The sequence below is a fragment of the Aythya fuligula genome, chromosome 3 (genome assembly GCF_009819795.1).
Source record: "Aythya fuligula isolate bAytFul2 chromosome 3, bAytFul2.pri, whole genome shotgun sequence".
Classification (NCBI taxonomy): Eukaryota; Metazoa; Chordata; class Aves; order Anseriformes; family Anatidae; genus Aythya; species Aythya fuligula.
In genome coordinates this window covers 8,149,173-8,170,578 of record NC_045561.1, presented here as the reverse complement: position 1 = coordinate 8,170,578, position 21,406 = coordinate 8,149,173, and the positions used below count along the sequence as shown (strand labels likewise).

At 41.9% G+C, this 21,406-nt stretch overlaps 1 protein-coding gene across 2 annotated transcripts; it reads left to right on the top strand.

The window, feature by feature from the left end:
* Window positions 1–430: 430 nt before the first annotated feature.
* On the top strand, window positions 431–19,874 carry BTBD3 (BTB domain containing 3). 2 transcript variants are annotated; one of them, XM_032185134.1, is made up of 5 exons: window positions 431–476; window positions 11,761–12,028; window positions 12,570–12,660; window positions 13,140–13,258; window positions 17,248–19,874. In XM_032185134.1, the coding sequence occupies exons 2-5, from the start codon at window positions 11,886–11,888 to the stop codon at window positions 18,278–18,280; spliced, it is 1,386 nt and encodes a 461-aa protein (XP_032041025.1). In that variant the 5' UTR covers window positions 431–476; window positions 11,761–11,885; the 3' UTR covers window positions 18,281–19,874. The 2 variants fall into 2 exon arrangements, with proteins under 2 accessions (XP_032041025.1, XP_032041024.1); XM_032185133.1 differs by lacking the exon at window positions 431–476 and having other exon boundaries at window positions 11,050–12,028.
* Window positions 19,875–21,406: the final 1,532 nt, after the last annotated feature.

Genomic DNA, 21,406 nt, shown 5'->3' with positions numbered 1-21,406 from the left:
AGCAATGCGGCTACGTGTTTCTGAAGGGGCTCAGGGGCTTGGTGGTGGTGGTGGTGGTGGGCTCAGGGCGATACCAGGAGCCATGTCGGGGTGCCCAGGGAGGGTCGCAGCCCTCAGTCCCCTCACGTTTATTCATCCCTGAGGTAAAACAAGAGCTTGCGTGACGCCCTAACCCTGTAGCAGGATACTTTCCACGTGTGTTTTTTTTTTATTATTATTATTTTTTACAATCGTACTATTTCTGTCAATTCCGCCTGTTCACTTGCTACTTTTTTTATCAAGTTGAAGCCGCCAGAGGCGCCCACCGCGCGGCCTGCCTCCCCCCTCAGCCCGCCATGGAGTTGTGAGGGAAAAGACGAGGCGGGGGGGGGGCGAAGCGGCGTGCGCGGCGTGCGCGTGCGCGCGGGGCGGGCGGGCGCGTTCCCGAGGCGGGGCCGCGCGCGGCGCTGTGAGGGGCCGCGCCGGGAGCGCCTCAGGTCGGTCGGGGCGGAGGGGCCGGGACCGGGGGTGGGGGGGGCACGGCCGGGACCGGGAGGGCGGCGGCGGGGCTGAGGGGGCCGGGCCGGGTCCTGGGGGCAGGGCAGGGGCCGCAGGGCCCCGGGAGGGGAAAAGGGGGGGGGGGAGCGGCCGCACCTGAGCGCGTGTGGGGTGAAATTTGGGGGGCTCGGGGCGGGGGGACCCGAGGAGGGGGCAGCGGGGGCGCCGCGGGGGTCCCTGAGGAGCCCTCGGGGGGTTGGGCCCCAGGGTGGGGGGGGAGGGGGCTCACAGTTGGGAAAACGCTTCATGATGGCGTGAACCCACAAGTTGCTTTCTCTCCTTTATTGCCCTTTTTTTTTTTTAATTCTGCTTGAAATAGTGATTTATTATTATTATTATTATTATTTTTTAATGATTCTTTAAGTAAAACTCTCGTAACTCCCCGTTAAACAAAACTTGCAGAGGAGGGGTGGGCGGCGGTGCCCAGCTTGGCCACGATGCCCCCTTCCCATCCCTGTCCCCTTCCCCTGCCGGCCCTGCAGGAGTTTGGGACCTGCCTGGGTTGTTTCCTCAAAGCTGAGGTGCTTGGAAACAGGGGGTTGGGGGCTGTGCTTTTCCCCCAATTGCAGAAAAAAGTTTGAGGTTAGGGTGTTTCAGTGTAACTAACAGGATTACAGGCATGCCCGCTGCAAACACCAAAGGCTACCTGTGTCATCTGGGAAAGGCTCTGGTGTCCCTTCCCTGTGCTGCTGCTGGTCTTTGCTACACTTTCTTTTCCTTCCCAGCCTTTAATCCGTGTCCCACACTTTCTGTTTAGTGTTTGCAGAGGAAGGCGGTGCTGGGCTGTACGTGTACAGCACTGTGTTGGACTCGACGGTAGCTGTTCCGTGCTTGAATCAGGCTTAAAATAGTTTTTATTTTGGTATTTTTATTCTGGTCTCATCGTTTCCTGCAGAAGGGAAGTGCGGTATGTCATAATGTGTTGTATCTTGGCATAATTAGGCTATTTAACATCACAAATTAAATATCTTAGGACCTTATTCATTTGCAATAAGTTCTGTAGGGTTGCCAAATTGGAATGTAGAGTACAGTACACTTTTTTTTTCTTTTTTTAAGTCCCTCACAGTAAGTAGGCTGCAACATAATACGTGGTAACTCTCCTCGTGTTTCCCCTCCAGTGATCCTCAGCACTGCCCTGGAGGAAACACCTTTCAGAAGCCATCCGGAATTCCTCTAGATTGCCTTGTAAGGCTGAGGAAAAGGATGCAAGTTGCAGTAGCTCATTTTCTTTTTTCATTTTTTAATAGCGTGGATTCTTGCTACTTAGACTGCATGATAATATTTTTTTTTTCAAAAGTTACCAAACAGGTATTATGTTTATGTTAATAGCTTCAGTGCTAGGGTAGGCTTGGTTAAAGCAGAGGTCTGCTGCTGATAGGCTGTGCGTTATGCTGTCAGAAGAAATTTAGGTTTTCATCTCTTTTGTGAAGTTGTGCAAAGACCTCTGGTTCTGCAGCAAGAAGTTGTTCATGCCCAGCGTTAGCGTTGTTGGGTCACTTAAGGTAGCTCTCCTGTGATATTCTCTCTACTAACTCCAGAAACTTTGCAGGCTGTTGATTTGTTTTACAGAAGCATTTAGATACCTGAGCTGGCAGGCAAGCCCCATTTTTTGAGGCACTACATAACTAAGCAACAGTTTTCCTCTCAAGGAGCTGCTGGATAAGGCAAAATATGGAAATAAGAGATGGCAATCTCGTAAGGAGAAGATTAAAAGCTTTGTGCAGTGCAGGTTTTATTCCATTCTGATTTATTCTGTGAAGTCCAATTCCAGTCCTGTGCCTTAATTCCTACATGCCTTATATGTATGCATGTCAGAAAGCTGGGGGAAAGCTTAGGTAAAAGGTCATTTCATTTGTGTTTGTGCACTTTCTGCTTTTCTGGCCTGACTCGTCTCTCTTGTGATCCTACCAGCCCATCTGGGTTTGCTAACTAAGCACGCTGGAGTGAAATGACCAAATGAGGGCAACGTCTGCAAAGTGCTTGCTGTTTAAAACACTGATGGGCAGACGGGTGACCTGTGAACATATGTTGGCCATCCTGGGTATGCAGGGTGTAAAATCACAGAAAACAGGTTTGGAAGACACCTTGTGAGACCATCTTGTCCAGCCCTGTTACCTGCATCGTGAGGTTACCTGGCGTCCTGAATAAATGTTTCAGTCCACCAGAGGATCATGTACCACTTGAGTACACTTCTAAATGACTCGCTGATAACATATGCCTGTGACAGGAGGGATATTCATGTGCCAGGTTACACTTTGTGTCCGCCCTAGCTGCAGTTTTTCTTCATGTTCTGAAGAACTTAAAGGAATCATTTTACTTAAGAAAATTACATTTTCTAGAATTATAGCTTTGCTGCCTCCTATTTTGCTCAAAGCTTGCTTGGTTGCAAGGATTTTCTGAGAGTATAAGAAAGTAACTCTTCAGTCAGGTCACACTTTTTTACACTTGCTTGCACCTGGTAGCTGTGGGATTTTATATGTAGGCTTATAAGAGTTGATGGAACAAAATCCCTTTAAAATCTAATCCCTAATGTGCCACGTAGTGCTATCAGTGTGTCACCTTGCGTACTTCGCACAAGCCGTACTCTTTACAGCTGGGGAGGAGCTGAGGCGAGCTGCTTGTTATTTACAGCAGAAACACGTACGCTGCTCCTTTGCTGGAGTGTTTTGCCTTACTTTAGAGTCCTCAGCGCACAGTTTAACTCGGGTGAAAGAAATCCCTGCCCTGTTAGACAGCTTGCTTGGTTTCTGTTGAGGCACGTAGCTCACGTGAGTGCCACGTGACATTAAGGTAGCGTAATGCACATATAAAGGTGTACAAAGTACACCTGGGTGCATTTGATTTCTTAGTGCTGTTTTGACTGTCAGACCAAGGTGATACTGCTGCATATATACAAAGAAAAAGTAAAGGCTTTCATTCTACAGAAGTTTTATAATACATAAAATTTATGTACATGTGCATAATACAGTCCCTTAAAAGATCTTTATGCTCTTATGTTTCATTACTTGCTCTTTCTTACATGTATTTTTTTTTCCTGTTCTACAATTCTGAAATGTCCCAGGGTTAGTAAGACAGCATTATCATGAAGGAGAGTAAGCGCTTAGGATGCCCCAGCATTGCTACACAAAAATGTCTTGATGCTTAAAAATATAACCTGAAACCAGAACTTGAATATATAGATGGCCATCTTTCAAAACTTCATTACTGCAAAGTAGCTGCCATTTACTTGTAAAGAGGAGGAGAAATTAATCAAAATGCGAGAGCATGACTGAATTAGTAGGCAAGTGTGGCTGAAGTACTTGCAGCAGAGGAAAGTATATCTGATTTTGTAGAACAGTTGATCTGATAAAACTTTGTCACTGTTTTTATTCCCCTGTGGACTCACCATTATAAATCCAAACAGAACCTGCACGTGCTGTGCGAGTCTGGAAACAAAGCTAAGGACATGTAACAAGATCCACAGCTGCTGATGTGTGGCCAAAGGTTAGTTCGGTGCAGTGCAGTCTGCTGGAAGCAGTGTTTGGTTCCATTCCTTCAAATATTTGGACACAGCTCAAGTTACAAGCAATCGGTCCCTCATACCTGAAAATCGGAGTTATACAACAATAAATAAAAAAAAAAATCCACTAGTGTTTATTCTTGGGTTTTGAGACCCACTTTCGAGAAATGAAAGCCACTGTTTGAGAATGCATTTCTTATCACACACTTGCTTTGCCAAAGGATTAATCTGTTCCTCTACCAATAACTGAGGTAGTCCTTCTCTTTTGTTAGTTAAAATGCAGTGAAAACAAGAAGCTGTACCAATTTTTCCCCTTTTTTGACTCATTTAGAATATTACTTCTGAATGGTTCCAGGTATGCTCTTCTACCAGTGTGCCCAGTTACTGATGTGCTTGGGGTTTCTAAGCCAGCTATACCATGTCTAGTTGAAGCTTAGAGTCCAACGGATTTATGTAGTTTCATGATGGTAGACCCTAATGATGTTTATTACAAACCTAACGTTTCAGGTCTCCTGTGTTTTTCTTAACGTTGCTCCATTGTGAACTTGAAGCACCTCAGAGCATGGCAGTCTCAGCAGACTGAAGCTTGCAGGCTGCAGAACAGTGACTGTGTGGGTCTTGGCAATATCCTCCTCCCTCTTAGGTCCCCCAGGGTACTTCCACACAGTGGTTTGACGTGAAAACAGGTGATCTGCATGTGAAAAAGTAGTCCTTGAATTCTACACTAGCACATTCAACTGGATGACATTCCTCCTGTGGTTATTCATGGAGTGGATACTCCTCTAGTGCCATCAGCTCTCAAAAGTGAGGACTCGCTGAGGAGTTGTCTTTATCATTTTGCATATGTACTGACCTGCGTGTAGGAGACCAAAGACATCTGGGAACCACTGATGTAACGGAGCAGGAGTAGTCATCGTTCTACCTGCCCTTTGTAGATCCTGTATTAATTTAACTGTTCAGTTTTAAAAAGAGGAGTTTCCGAATGAAGTTAAAATTAGTATAAGGGTTTCTCTACATAAGGGAGATCTGTCTGTGAGATAGGAAGGGAAGTCCTGGCTCTAGTCACCCGATCCCAATCTCCCTGTTGAAATAGCCAGCATGTGAGTACTAATTGTAGTGGTGGTTTCTCTAAAGTGCACTAAGATCACTAGCTTCTTTCTCACAGGGCACTGAGTGATCATTAAATGCTAATGACTTTTGATTACTGTTGACCTCGGTCAATTTAGAATTAGTGACCTAGAGACGAAAACCACTGTATCTCATTACCAATTTCCTGGGCTATCTGATCTTGCCTTTGTAAGTCAGCTTTGATAAGAGGCAGAATAGAATTAAAGTTGACCTCTGTCTTAGGAAAGGATTGAATGCTTTCAGGTTTGCAATATGTTTAAAAACATATACACACAAAAGAGGCAGCCACTAAGAAAGAACTTATTTTTTGACCCCACAGTTTGTCATGAGGAAAAAGCATGCAATGAAATGGGCAAGCTTAGGCAGTAGTGATGGTGGGGAAGAAATGCACAATTTGTTGCTTTTAAATTTTTAGAACAGTTTATCTCGTGTAACCTTGGGTAGAATTTCTCATTTTAATATTGAAGGTTTTCTCATCTCACACATTTATTTATAATTCTTGCTTTTACATTGAACTATCAAGCAGCGAATGAATGTTCATAGAATAAATTGCAAGTTCTACTCTGGGATATTTTCTGCTTGCAGTTCCTAAACTATGACGTTAGGAAATGTGTCTCGGCAGGCTGGTAAGATCATTTATTTCGTATTGTGATGAAGCGTTTCACATAATTTCTTTCCATATGCACAAAAGGGAATGTTTGTGTGATAATTCACTAACAGGATCAAATATGTTGTAGACTGTAGACTGTTCAAACATAAGTCTTTATACAGTTATGGTTTATGCAGAATGTCATTTGTGCGACATACACGGTATTGAATTGACAATGAAAATTCTGGGGGAAGTTAAACCTTTTTTTCCTTTCTCACTTCACTATGCTAGCTATGTTTTTATACAGCTGGAAACAGAGTTTTTTAACTTTAAAAGCAAAACTTGAGAGTGTAAAGAAGTCTTTTTTCTGTTATATTAGTGCGTTTTGGGTGTAAATATTAAGTTATTGAATCTCTCACTGTGGTTAAATTGCAAACTTTTGGCAGCTAAGCAAGAAAAAAATGACAGTAGGAGGTGTTGCACTTGGTTTTGGAACAGGTTTAAGGTGAGCCAATTAAAATTCATGCAGAGAGAACATGGATTGCATCGGGAAGTAATTATAGGGATAAATGTTTTTTCTTATTTTAAATACAATGTTTTGATTTGATTGCTTTGCCTCAAAAAGGCTATTGCTGTAAAAATCAAAAAAGGGGGCAATGAAAATAATTGCAGATACAAAAAGGACATTAGAAAGATTAAGGATGTCTTGGTAGGGAAACCAGTAAGGAGTGATGCGAAGAGATTTAGCCTGTATCCTAGAAAATAATGGAATAATAGGAAGATACAAAACAATTTTATTCTTTAAACTCCTACTTATAGAAGTTTGTGTTCACCTGTTGATTGGGCTGCTCAGGTCTTCCTACTTTTGTTTCCTTCAAAGCATTTGAGGGCAGTTAGGGAAAAAAATGTAAAAGCTATATTTGTGGATAGAATTATGCGGAGGGTTTAAGTCCTCATTCTTTAAAGCCCAGAGTAAGCACTAGGCAGAGTTGGGAGGAATATTTGCCAACAAGCATGTTGGTAGTATAGCATACCAGCTATAGCAAAACACAATTTAGCTTCTAGCATTGGTTCCAGATGCTTTTCTATTTTGATGCTATTCTGTTCTTGGTTTTTCTGAGAAAGAAACACTCTCTCCTTTTTTTTTTTTTCCCCTTGTATTTTAGCGTATTCTCTGAAAGTCTTCATAATTTTACCTTTCTTCCTGCTTTAGTCTCCTTCTTACCCTAGGAAACCTTACTGAGGAAGACTTGAGGGCCAGCTTTTCCATGCAGACAGAAACAGTTATGGTCCTGGTTAGCTTCAGTGCTGCCAAACGGAAACTTGGGAGAGAGCAAGGAGGTTGGAAAACGTTGTCAGTTGTAATGCGTTTTTTACTTGAGGAAGTCGAGAGCAGAGCTATCAGTCTCCTTTCCAACTGAGCATTTTTACCAGCAGAAGGGAGTGAATGGTGATGGGGAAGGGTTCTTCCAAGTGACTAAGTAATTCATAAATAGGTAAACAGAATTAGGCTCTTCAGCTGTGTGGGTTGGTTTTCTTGGTTTTATTGTTTATTTGTTCTTTGAATTAAACACTGATTAAAAAATTGTGTGTAAAAAGTCAAATTAAACAAGAAGTAGCAGTGGACAGGTAGATTTGTTAAACATTAAAACAGTGTATTTACTTTGGTTAATAGAGATGTACCATCTGAAACGTGCTTCATTGGGGAATCCAGAATTTAAACAAAGAATTTTAATAATGCATAGCCATAATAACAGCTCAGGGAAAGACTTGGCAACTTTACAAAAAGAAATATATGCATTTTCTCAATGCCTACTTGGAATTCATTCCTCAGTTCAGGATCTGGTTGTGACAGACTATTGGGAATTTTGATGAAATCTTGTTGTGTTTTTTTTTTTTTTTAGGGAATTGTCTAGTTCCTAGTACTACATCAAGAGCAGAGCTGTAAATATGTGATACAAGAAAAACACAACCTATTAGAGGAAGAAACATAGAAAATTTTGGATGTGCTTGCTGTTGCATAAGGGGAGACTGATGTCATGTGAGGAGGATTTCCATCAATCCTGGAAATTCAATGATTTCTTGAGTGTAAATTACCTTCAGAAAGGCATAACTGTGTGTGTGTGTGTATATATACACACTTAAAAATTAATGCTTCAGATTTTTTGTTTGTTTGTTTTTAAGAATGTTTATCCAGGAGCAGATTTGCAAGGGTTTTTAATTTGCTCCTAATTTGAAAGAAGGATGAAACTTGATGCATGGTTGGACATGGTGCTTAGGGACATGATTTAGTGAGTGACATTGGTAGTAGGGTGATGGTCGGACCAGATGATCTTGGAGGTCTTTTCCAACCGTAACAATTCTGTGATTCAGCCTCAGAATATATTTTTTTGCTAAATTCCTCGCATCTGGCATGAAGGAATTTCATTAGACCCGTGTTAAGACTTAAGGATGGAATTTCCTCCATCCTTGAAGTTAGTATTTCTGGTTTGATTACTTCTAATAATGTATCTGAAGAATGAATTTCCTTTTTTTCTAAGCTATACTTATGAACTTCTGTTAGTAAAGAAGCACGTGAATTACTGAAGAAAATAAGGAAAACATCAGAACAAGTTTTTGGAAATGGATAGATCTGTGGGTAAGAGAAGATCAGTTTCCTTCTCCAGAAACAGACAGATTGGAACTTGAGACTCTGACCAGCCTTTCAACAGGGAGAAGTTCATAGCTTGCTTTTACTGATTGCTAGCGTTGATTTATAAAGTCATTAACATTATGTGTATAATAAAAGAAGAAAAGTTTTTTTATGGGAAAATATGTGGAAGTTGTTGCCAAAACAGTAAAAAAACAGTGCAAGTAGCACTAGTTTTGTGTGTTTTTTTCCCCACTTCACATGGGTCTAATCACTGGTATATGTCGCTTTGTTCTGAGCTAATAAAGTTCAGTGGAAGGTGGTATAAAGCTTGTAAAGGGTCATAACAGAACCCAGCAGCCGCTATGAAAAAGTTGTAGAATCATCAATATTTTCCATTTCCAGCAGACCAGGTTTTGATGGGGGACTTAAGAACGGACAGAGCTGCCAGTTAGGCTTTTTACCTACTGGGGTGGATTTCTATCCTTTTGACACAGATGTTGTCTTGTCTAGTAGGGGTCTGTCTGACTGTTGGGTTCAGCCAGAACATACGTCAGCTGCAGCTTCTTCCTAACCTCCTTCCCCAAGAGAGTACAACTTGCTATAAATATGTGTGGTGTGTTTTACAGAAGTCAAAGGTCTGCCTGGCTCCTGGTTCACATTTACTGTTAGTCTTTCCCAAACTGAGGTACCAATTGAGTCTCTCTGTCATTCCCTCCCCTTCTGCAGCCTCCTTATTCACTACGCGTATAATCTTTGGACTTGTTTGGCAAAGTAGTTTGCAAAAGTGTGTGAGGACCTTGATTTTTTTTCGTATGTGTTAGTAAGTGAAATGGATTTGTGGAATGAAAATTAAGTCTCCCATATGAATCTCCTAACCTCTGTTACCTTTCTCCTACTGCCAATGGCAGTGCCAAATTTCACCAGATTTTTTGCCCAATTCATGGCTATTCAGTATCTCTAAGGTTTTTACTTTTTTTTTTTTTTTCCCAGTGCAGTGGCAAATAGGTTATTACTGTAACTAGAAGGGACGGAAGTTTACCTAAGCAGGGGAACAAAAAAACTTACACAAACCCAGCAAGGTCACATTTTGTGCGGAGAAGACTTGCTGTGTTCCCACTGTAAATTCTCCGCTGTGAGCAATTATAAACATCCCATCTGTGGGATTAGTTTCTTTCCCTTTACCCCTTCTTTTACTTCCACGATTCAACACAGCTAGGATTGTTAGTTTCTGACCCAAATGAATTTGTCACAGACCAAAAAGAAAAATGAGAGAGAGTAAGAAGAGGGAGAAAAAATCTTGTTAGGAAATATTTCTTTGGAAATTGCTTCACCTGCCTCCTTAATCTGTTTAGGAATGTCTCAGTTTTTTCAGCCACAGCAGCCATAACCCACCATCATCTTTTACATTACAAGTAAAGGTGGTTTTGCATTGAGATGCCAGGCTGTGAAATACAGCAGCTGAGCATGGACAAGCATCTTTCCCCGTGAGCTTCAGGCAGAGGAGAAAGACGTGTCTGGAAATGATATCCTATCAAACCACTGCAGCCAAGCCTTGGGATGGCCGCTGCCGGTGGTTTTAGTTAGTGCTTAACGTGGAGCATCTCTTCAGGAGACCTGATAATCCGTGCAATATCTGCACCTGAGGTTTTTACAGTCCTTGGGTTTAAAGACGTTCTGAGATGACATGTTACGGAGCCGTAGCTGCGATTCAAGCAGTCCCCGTGGGGTTTTCAATAAACAGCCTGTGAGTAACTTCTGTGTCTCAGTGTAAGTCAGTGGCAGACTGTCAGGGATTTCAGCAAGGTCAACTGACTCTCCAACAACTTTTGATCTTTTCTTTTTCTTTTGATGTTGTACTCTTGTCCAGCAAAGTTAGTAAAAGCTACATATGGCTAAGCTTGCATTAAGAGGAAAAAGGATTTCTTCTTTAAAACTTGAAAATAATTGAGGTGATGTTTGAATGATCAACCCAGCCAATATTTTAAGGTGTGAAATGTTGACACCCAACACCGAGTATTTCTTCTCTGCTTTTTTTAAGTGGCTGTGCTTTCCCATTTTTATACACTTGACCTACTGTTAAGGAAATCTGTTCTATATTTAAGCCCTAAGTAAGCTAATGACTGAAAATTAGTCTCCTTTCTTATTTAAATGATTTGGTTGGCGTAGCTTATATCCTGTTTATTTCAGAAAGTAGCTGTTAATAAAATCAGGATGCGTTTGCATCTCAAGGAACAATTTCTGCCTGAGACTCGCTAAATTGTTCAGACTTTGATTTTATGCTTTGAAACATTGATTAAGTATATTCACTCTGATTTGCCTTAATCTGATTGCACGTCGAGAAGTTTTCTTCTGATGTGGTGCAGCCACGTCTGGTGTAAGCGGGCCTAATTAACACCGCTTAGTGATTTGAGCCCCCTGTCAAAGGCTGTTACATTAGCGAGAAACATAAGGAGTTAAAGCTGAAGCTGTGACCTCATCTCTATTCATGTTACACTGGAGTATAAACTCCGCTGAAAGGGATTGTTTAACCGCATCGCCGTCTTTTCCGCTGCTCGCTGATTTGCTTTAATTCGCCTCGGATATTTATAGCGAGCTCCTTCTGCACAACTGCTGCGGGAGGGGTTGTGGGAACACCGGGGGCATGGGGAGCCGTGCCGACAGCAGTTGCATGCGGGAACACCGAGGCTCAGAGACGGCTCTCTACCCGATTTCAACTTTTTTATCGCTTTCCCTGTGAAAACTGGGGCAGCGTGGAGGAGGGCAGGAGCTCCCTGGCCACCTCGCTTAGCGCTGCGCCTCGACTGGGGAGCGCCACTGCTGTCGCTTTAACGTTGGCACCGCGCACGGTACAATAGGTGTCACTGTGCGGCTGGCTCCAATCGCTTGCCGGTGACTTCAGCCATTGGCTCCGAGCGCCGGCTGACTCCATCTGCAGGGCTGCAACACCGGCTCTCTCTTCGGATCCCTCCATCGCACGAGTTGGGCGCGCTGAGCGGTGCCACAGCACGCCGCCGAGCATCCCTCGGGGAGCCGCTGCCCGAGGCTGCTGGCAGGGCGCAGCGCTTTCAGGTGCTTTCACGGCCGCGAGAGCTGGGAAGAAAGCAAACTGGCTGGAATGATGGGGATGTGCTTAACGATTCAAGTACTGGATCAAACTTAAAGGCAGTTTTCTCGCTCGGTATGCTGGAAAGGTCACCTTGCCTCGCTGGAGGAGAAACAAAGTCTCAGCTCTGCTGCCCGCTGTTTAACAGCTTACATGTGCATTTTTTAATGTTCTTAGCTAGCGAGGCTATCTAGCTGTACAGATAAGTATACTCATGGTAGATGAGAAAGGAAAGAACATGAAATGTCTCACCTTCTTCTTGATGCTTCCAGAGACGGTCAAGAACAGGTCCAAGAAGAGCTCTAAGAAAGGAAATAGCAGCAGCAGCAGTAGTAGCAGCAAATTGCCTCCAGTTTGCTATGAAATCATTACCCTGAAGACCAAAAAGAAGAAGAAGATGGCTGCTGATATTTTTCCCCGAAAGAAACCAGCCAACACTAATACAACTGCTGTCCAGCAGTACCACCAGCAAAATCTCAACAACAACAACACTATTCCTGCACCAAACTGGCAAGGACTTTATCCAACCATCAGAGAGAGGTAAGTTCAGGACAGTTCATTTTTGTGTTTTGGATAGAGTGGTGAGAAGTCACAAAATGTGTACTTTTAGTTATTTATTAGCTGAGTAAAACACTGTTCAGTCTCTCTTTTTTTTTTTTTTTTTTTTTTTTCCTTGGTGTGTGAAAAATGTATTTGGGTAATGGAAAATATTTTGATAGCTCTCTTCCAGACAGTGCAGCTGTTTGTGTAAATAAAAAATGTTGCTGCAAGCTGCAGCATACCCATAAAGATATGCTTATAGACCTTAGGGGGAGTTTTCAGTGATACATGCTCTTGACTGATTGCTACCTTTTGAAAAGTTTTTGTAAGTTTGTGGGTTTTTTTATTGCTCCCCCCTCCCCAGCTTTGCTTTTTCCCAGTACACATGTGCACTGATGTGTAAAGTAGCTTCAAACTGTTTGTCCTGTTTCTCATTCTATTATCATATCACTTTAACATGTTCAGAAATTTGATTTCTTTAGTCCGGGGCAAGCGCGGAGTTACGAGGCACCATACATTAACACACTGCCTCTGTTCGTAGAAATGCAGTGATGTTCAACAACGACTTGATGGCAGATGTTCATTTTGTGGTCGGGCCACCAGGTGGGACCCAGCGGCTGCCAGGACACAAAGTAAGCAACAGCTGCATTATCAGTTTGTGTGCGGGGGATAGCAGGAGAGCTCCCACGGTTATGCCAGGACGTAGCAAGGGAGACTCGGCTCTTCTGACGCGGGCATAGTTCTGTGTTTTCTGTGGCTTCGTGCAGTGGAATGCTGTCCCTTGTTTTTCTGTGTGGTATCTGAGGCAGTCATTGTAAAGTTAGGAGTACTGCTCGTGCTGTTGATTAATATTACTCTTGACACTGTCTAGAAATAGTTAACTTCTGTAGTGGATATGAGTTTTTTCCAGTAGCTAATGCATATATGCCCGTGAGAGTAAAATGAAGGGGAAAATGTGTAATTCTGTTTTTAACTTTGACTCCATTTCTTACTGAAGTGTGTCTATTGCCTGTCAGTGAAGCCTGGTATGTTCAGAGTGGCTCTCCCACATTGTTTTTGTTGGCAGTGCTTTCAGCTTAAAGCATGAAATAAGATTTCCCTTTCTCAACAGTATGTCCTGGCTGTTGGGAGCTCGGTATTCCACGCGATGTTTTACGGAGAGCTTGCAGAGGACAAAGATGAAATCCGTATACCAGATGTTGAGCCTGCTGCTTTTCTCGCAATGCTGAAGTAAGCATCGTTCATCTGCTGGGTATATTTTTGTTTATGATGTACACATGCTTTAACCGTGACATTACCAGTGTATTAGGCTTGCGTGTAAACAGAACGAAAGCAATTGCTTAAAATATTCCTCTTTTTGTGTTTCAGGTATTTCAAACTTTTACCTCGTGTTGGTCTCCCCCTCTACTTCCAGGCACGCATATATTAGGCTAATGTAGGCAGTTATAAATAATGACTTTGACAGGGGATCTTTGGGCACATTGTATACTGTAATGCCTATTGATTTGATTTGTCACCACACATTACACAAAGGAATGGAGTTACTAAAAAGAATTGTCAGCTGTAGAAAAAAAAAAAAAAAAAAAAAACAACAGAACACAACAGCACTGTTATACTTTGCAAGCACAGTGAAAAGTTAAAAAGAAAAACAAAAATCAGAATTGCTATGTTTGTAAATCGACGTAGTTCCAGCTCTTTTTAAACATGCTACATGTCTGTCTTGTCTTAGAAAAATAACCAAAAATTACTGAAAATGAAATTGCACTGAAAATTAAATTTCCCCTCATCTGTTATTTTGATGCATCTGGAAAGTGCTAAAAAGGCTGTTTACAAGAATAGGGTGGGTTTTACTCCAACTGTGTGTGTGGGGGGGTGAGAAGTCAGTTTACATGATCATCATTTATCTAGGTCTTTGATTTATTCTTGCAAACTGCATAAGAAATGCTATCGTTTCCAAGTGAACACAATGAAGCGGTTTCCCTGCTGAGCTGTCCTCGAATGTATCTATAAACTCTGATTTTTAAAGAGAAATTCCCAATTGCAGAGCTGCTATGCCTCTGAGGGATTTTTCCCTTCAGCTTTAGTAACAGCTTTAGAGTATACGTTAGTATCCGATGGTAATCCTTTTAACGTGCTGTGAGGTTTATTGCATGTAATGGTATAATCACTAGCGAACCATTTATTATATTCCATAGATTGTTTTGCTAGCATGTGATTACAAAACGATTTCTTTTTTTTTTTTTTCTTCTGTGTTTCCGTGGCACTGCAGAGGAGCAGTCAAAGTTACACACAGAGTTTGTTGCATACCGGTTTTTATAGGTTATTCTGAATGCCAGAAATGTGCTGTGCAAATCACGATAACTGCAAGGAGACGCTGAAGTCACATAGATTTTGCATAGACCTGGAACATAGCACAAAGTTAGGGCATTATGTCAGTAGGTGCGTTGCAGATCCCTGCTTTGGGCCTTTCTGTTTTCGCAGATGTTTTCTGCAGAGCTCAGTCTTGGGCTTTACTTTTGTGCAGAATTTTACAAGGCACAAATGCAAGATACTCAGAGTCCTGTTCTACTTTCTTTTTGAAAGCAATTCTGTATCACTGTGACTAAATGTGAATGGCCATCTAAAAACTGAATGCTTTTTTAATTTATCATTGTCATGAAAATACACGTTCAGGGAGCAAACCTAGAAAAGAGAATATCAGTACTGATAACCTAGTCTTGGCAAATTATTTAGCCCATGGCAATGTGAGAAAATCTCTTGGAGAGCATGGCCAGAACCACAAAATTCATCACCCTGTAAGCTTTTGCTTAAAAAAGCAGAAGACCACACAAACTTTGTGTGGTCTTTGTGGATGTTGAGCTAACCTTCCCAGTGCTAACTGATGCAGTGTGTCTGAGCCTGCAGAGTGCTCCAGTGTCTGTGAACGCCAGGGCTGCCTGCAGCTGTGATGGTGCAGGGATGGGGAAGGGATGTTGCAGCATTCCCCTCCTTGCACGATCCTGAGCATGTACTGCACTGGGTGGAGCATGGGGGGAGCCTTGGCCCCCTTCACTCCTCGCCCCCAGGAAATCCTTCCCACGAGTGTCACCTGCAATTTTTGTGAGCAGTGGATGGTATAAAGGTCCTGATACTGATGCTAAAGAAATAAAAGACTTTTTGTCCATCCCAAAGCAGTCTTCTCCTTCATATGCTCCTTACCATAGTCAGGAAGGGACTTGTTATAATCTTTGTAAGAAAATATATTATTTTTTTCTTAGACAGTGACTTGTTAAATATTTTTTTGTGTTTTACTAAGTAGTGTGTGTGCTTACAGTGAACATCGGACAAGGTATTGCAAGATGTAACACAGGAAAGATTGACTGGTAGATAGTAATTACTCTCCTAGTAAAATTGATTTTGCTGTTCTCTATTGTTTTAAAAATAGGGTTAAGAGGTTGTTAAAATTCATGATCCTGCTGACACACCGAGTTGGTGTCTTTAATGCATTATGTCTTACCTTAATATTGACCACTGAAATTAGAACTGCGGTCTCACTTTAACCTTGGATGAATGTGTTACTAAACCAACAACCTATGGTCTAGCAGAATCCTCTGTTTAAGAGTAGGGTGAGACTGGAATATCAGTAAATGTCAACCAGAATCGAGGTGCACTGGCAGAATGCAAAGTGTGGAATATTGCTGACAGCTGATCTGCGCTGTCTGTTGTAAATCAGTGATATTAGTTCCTCGCTTTCATGAATATTAAACTAGCAACTTCTGTACTATTTCAATTTAAAACAGATGTCATCATTCCCTGCTGTACTAGCAGGCAAAGAGAAGTAATAGAAGGGAGAACAGAGTTGGAGAGCAAAGAGGAGAATGATGAAACCCAACAAACTGAAAGCTTTTTGGGACAGTAAAGGACGTAAGGCCTAAGCCTTTGTTGTTGCAAATAGCCCAGTTGAAACCAAGTAATGAAGATGTGTTTAAAAAAAAAGTGGGGGAGGGAGGGGTCTATGAGTATTCTGTTCTCTGTAGTCTCACATTTTATTATATTGCTTGGTCAGTCTGCTGCTCTGAGCACATTGTCTTGGTGTGGCTTGGAAGATAGCACCCTAAACCTGCAAAACATCCAAGTAAAGCTATCTGCAACAACAAACAACCTACTAGGTAGGTACTAGTTCCCCTTGATAAGCACGTTCTCTAGTGCCAAAAACGCATTGTGTTGGGAAACCTGCTAGCTAAAACACATTAATTAGTACAGGGTTGCATACAACTCCAACTTCACTGGAGGAAAATGTTTTTATCAACCATAACCATCAAGAATTGCTTATCCCTGTGAAGAGTAAAATTGCATTTGACATGGTTTTAACACATCGCATTCACTAGCTGCAAATGGGTCCCTGAAGCATGAGATATTAAAAAGAACAAACTGTACAATGCTTCATTTCTCCAAGCAATGAATCCCAGCAGTTTAGTCACATAAATAGAATTTCACCTTCATCTCTTTCATGACGCTAGCATGGCAGTAAAAAGCTTTTTTTTCTTTCTCCTTATGCACCGAGACTGAAACAAAATGCTGTGTTAGTGGAGCTAGGATGTTGTAAGCATTAATAAACCTGAAAATTAGTTTTCTGTGCCTTTTGCTTTTCCTCTGTTTCATTGCCTTGTTAAAATGCTAGTAATTACGAAGATGGGTAGCACCTGATATGCTTTGATTGCATTTCTCTTCTGAGAGACTAGCTGGTTATTACCAATAAACTTGTTCTCGCTCTTGTATTTATATATACCTCAATGAATCATCATGAATTCACCATCTTGGGACATCCAGTCCGAGTACTATTTGTAGCACCTGTTCCAGACTATTGCCTTAGCCAAGTAAGGCAGTGCTTGAGGAGCTACCTCTTGAGGAGGATAGTCTGTCATTAGCCAAAGCACCTATGGGAGGAAAACAGAGATGGAGGGGGCCAAGCTTTGGAGATGCTACGTTGTCTTATAGCATGTGCCCCAAATGTGAAATTTTATTCACCTTAGATTTAAGCATGTTCTCTCCCGTGGTCTTACATGAGTGGTGAATTTAGCTTGTGCTTTCCTTATGAATTTAATCAACGTTCCCCAAAAGCAGTGGTTAGTTTTCATGTGGAGCTGTTTGAATATTCCTTGTTTGTAACTTTCAGGTGTTGCTGACAAATGATCCTTGTGCATTCAGCAGCAGCATTACATGCTTGTGTTTCCTTTCAGATACATCTATTGTGACGAAATTGATTTGGCTGCAGACACCGTACTGGCCACTCTCTATGCTGCCAAGAAGTACATCGTCCCTCATCTTGCCCGTGCCTGCGTTAACTTTCTAGAAACAAGTCTAAGCGCAAAGAACGCCTGCGTGCTGCTGTCCCAGAGCTGCCTGTTTGAGGAACCTGACCTGACCCAGCGCTGTTGGGAAGTGATTGATGCCCAAGCCGAGCTAGCTTTGAAGTCTGAGGGCTTCTGTGACATTGATTTTCAGACGCTTGAAAGCATTCTCCGAAGGGAGACTCTGAATGCCAAAGAAATTGTGGTTTTCGAAGCGGCTCTGAACTGGGCCGAAGTGGAGTGTCAGCGACAGGAGCTGACGGCTACCATAGAGAACAAGCGCAAAGTCCTGGGCAAGGCTCTGTACTTGATTCGCATCCCCACCATGGCACTCGACGACTTTGCGAATGGCGCTGCTCAGTCTGGGATTCTGACCCTCAACGAGACCAATGATATCTTCCTTTGGTACACGGCTGCCAAAAAGCCAGAGTTGCAGTTTGTCAGCAAGCCCCGGAAAGGGCTCGTTCCTCAGCGGTGCCACCGCTTCCAGTCCTGTGCTTACCGCAGCAACCAGTGGCGCTACAGGGGCCGGTGTGACAGCATCCAGTTTGCTGTTGATAAAAGAGTGTTTATCGCTGGCTTCGGGCTGTACGGCTCCAGCTGCGGATCAGCAGAGTACAGCGCCAAGATTGAACTCAAACGGCAAGGAGTTATCCTAGGCCAGAACTTGAGTAAATATTTCTCAGATGGTTCTAGTAACACTTTTCCCGTGTGGTTTGAATATCCAGTGCAGATTGAGCCTGACACCTTCTACACAGCTAGTGTGATTCTGGATGGTAATGAACTCAGCTACTTTGGACAGGAAGGAATGACAGAAGTTCAGTGTGGGAAAGTGACTGTGCAGTTTCAATGCTCTTCGGACAGTACAAATGGCACTGGGGTACAGGGGGGGCAGATTCCAGAACTGATATTTTATGCTTGAATGGAAGTGTGTGGAGACAAAAGCATTTTCCTAGGAAGAACCTGCCTGGTTCAGACCTATCGATGCTTAGCTTTCTGTCTGCAGATACATGACCAGTACAGGTAATATGTCACAAACGCTGTGGGCAAGTTACTGGCTTGCCATACTTGTAGCATTGTTGGTGATAAAGTTTAAATGTAATATTCAACTTCAAACTGGAAGCTCTTTGGGAACACATAAATGTTAAAGGCTTTGTAAGAGAGGTGCCTGTTTGCCAGTGATGCTGATCCTTGCTTTGATGCATCTGTGAATCACCAGAGGATGCCCCCCTCTTGTATCTCATGGATTCTAGGACTCCTTCCACTAAACACTGTCTCTATTGATCAGTTTTCTTTCTCTGTTTCCTCCTCTCTGCTTGTAATTATTAGGGGAGACAGGGGTAGAAAATGAAAAGCCGTGTTTTATAGTTCTCTTCTGTCTGCTCTTCAAACTTGAGAGATTCCAATACGCTGAGCCGCTTTTAATTGTGGGAGCTGAAAGAAGTGCTTCAGTTGTAAACCGAAAAAAATATAGGTTTATAACTTCATCCTGTGAGATTCTTCTGTGGCCAGCTGTTGGGATGGTTGCAGGGGAAGAGGAGACAGTGAGCAGTTTTCAGGAAGCCACGCAGCGTGCTGACCACAGTGCATGGACATGTTTACAGTGAGGAGGGATCTGGGCTTGGCAGTTTACCCTCAGAGTTCATCTAGGAAACCCACCTACAAGGCAAGGAAGTACTTGAACATGTTCAAATTGTACATGCAGGTTTAAGCCTCTACTCCCATGACCTAATTTTGCTACGTTGAAGTTGATTTCCTATTTAAATAGATTTTCTTTGAACCCACACAGAATAAATGGGGGGTTAATATCTAGAATTCAATACAGGACAGTTCTGTTTGATTTTGGTTTTGTTCTTATTTCTTCCTCCTAAATGTTACACAGACAGATTGTAGAGGAACAAAAGAATGTACCAATCCTGACTTGGACTTTTTTTCCTGTAATACGAGCTTTTTTCTTTTTATAACCATACATTATCAGTGGAATTTAGACAAAGACAAGAAGATTCCCACCTGTGGTCATGTTACAGTTAGCCTATATCATCAGATAAAAGTAAGGAGGAGAAAGTCTTCTCTAATGTGCTAATGGTGGATCTCTTGCAACTGCCTGTATTCAAACATCAATCAGGGGATTATGCAGTGTGGAACCTTTCCCTTATCTGAATTCTTTCTCAAGCTTCCTGTCATATGTCTGCATCGTTTCTGGAAAAGTATTAGGGATCACAACTCTATCAGGGAAGGAAATCAGTGTAAATGAGAGGTACAGGTACTATTTAAACATGAGAAAATCTTTCAGCCTTGCATTGTGACAGTTGCATCTCGAAGGGACACTACCTACTGTAATGCATCTCATTCTTATTTCATCTCTGAAGTGGATTCTTTTTGTTGTGTATGTTTTAAGAAAATGAGAGGACCAAATGATTCTCTAGACAGTCTCAAGGTTAATGTTATATCAACACATTAATGTAGCATAACCCTATATTCACTTGTCAGTTTTATAATAAAAATGTTTTCCCATATGATCTCTTACCAGTTCGATGCTATTACTTTTAAGTGTTTCCTGACAGTTGAAACCCTGGCCTTTGGCCATCATAAAGTGCCAATACATCTTTGCAGTGTCCAAAACACCATCCAAGGTAAGGAAAACAGGAGTATAGACATCAAATACATTATGGCCGAAGCTCAGCTCTTCCCTCTAGGTAATAAAGGAGAGCCAGATGAAGAGCTGCCTACAAGTTCTATGCTTTTCACCCATCGTAGTGTTTAATGTTTTATATACATACATACATATATGTGTGTGTGTATGTGTAAGCAGCATTCTCTCTGAAATGTAAATACCCTCAAAATACATAGAAAATGTTTTGGCTTTTTTTTTTTTTTTTTTCTTTTTGCAACAGATGTACGTAATCCAGACTGTTAGTGAAATCTAAACAGAATGCTCCATGGAAAACTCCCAGAGGGATTTAAAAACAATCCCCAGTTAATTATATTTAGATGCGCAGCCTAAATTAAACAAGAATACAGTTGTATGGACTGGAGGAAGAGTTGAAGAGACTGTAGAAAAGAATCAAAGATTGTTGAGAAGTATCAGTCATCTACTTGTAGACAACGTTTTGAGCAGCAGTTCCATTTACTTCAATACATTTGGAAGCAGAGCAAGACACTAATCAGCTGATTAAGTTTTCTTACAGCAAGAGGTTGACATAGATGTAATCATTCCGAGTGATTATCAGACTGACAAGTTGCTTGCAGAAGCAAGCTGCATTCTGAGTTGTTCGGGGGGAAGAAGGAGGTGCCTCAGCTGGTGGGACAAATCAGTGCTGCACTGGTAGAGCTAAACTCTGGTTCTCATTTTTTTTTTTTTTTTTATCTGCAAATAAATGTAAGCTATCTGCTACAGTGGCTGGAAGAGATAGTTAGGAGATCAGAATACTGTATAGCTGTAATATGTAGAAAATGAGCTATTATTTAATTATTTTTATTTGCTGGTTTTGTTAAATATTTTTGACAAAGCAGGATCAAAGCTACCTATAGCTTAATTCCTCTGAGTCCTTTCCAGGCTTTAGGAGCTGCTGCATGTAATTTTTTATTTTTTTGTTTAATGTGGATGAATAAATAATGGACCACAGAACACTTTTTGACGCCTACAGCGCAGCTTGATTCTGAGCCCTGCTTGATGCTAACAGGTACTGCCATACGAGAAGGTGACTACTTCCAGTCACCTTAGACATCAAGGCACTTAAATAGGTGTCCAGGTGTGAATTTGGTTAGTTTAGCAGTAGTATCCGAGCTTGAACACATCAATACGGCTGATGCTTGCAGAACATCAACCTGGCATGTAAGCATAATGTCAATACAGAGAATTTTCTAGGTTGTCTTGAGCTGTACCTGGCCACCTCTGCTAATTGTATGTTTGATTTTCCTGGTGATGGGAATCTGTGATAGAGAGTATAATGTAATATACTTTCTGCATATCTAAAATAGTATTTAAGTAAGCATTTTAATTTCTACATACATATTGCACTGAACTGTTGTTTAGTTTTTGGTTTTG

Coding starts and splice junctions, on each gene's coding strand:
- BTBD3 (XM_032185133.1), top strand. CDS start 11,703: ATGGTAGATGAGAAAGGAAAGAACATGAAATGTCTCACCTTCTTCTTG. Junction 12,029..12,569: donor TATCCAACCATCAGAGAGAG/GTAAGTTCAGGA, acceptor CTCTGTTCGTAG/AAATGCAGTGATGTTCAACA. Junction 12,661..13,139: donor AGCGGCTGCCAGGACACAAA/GTAAGCAACAGC, acceptor CTTTCTCAACAG/TATGTCCTGGCTGTTGGGAG.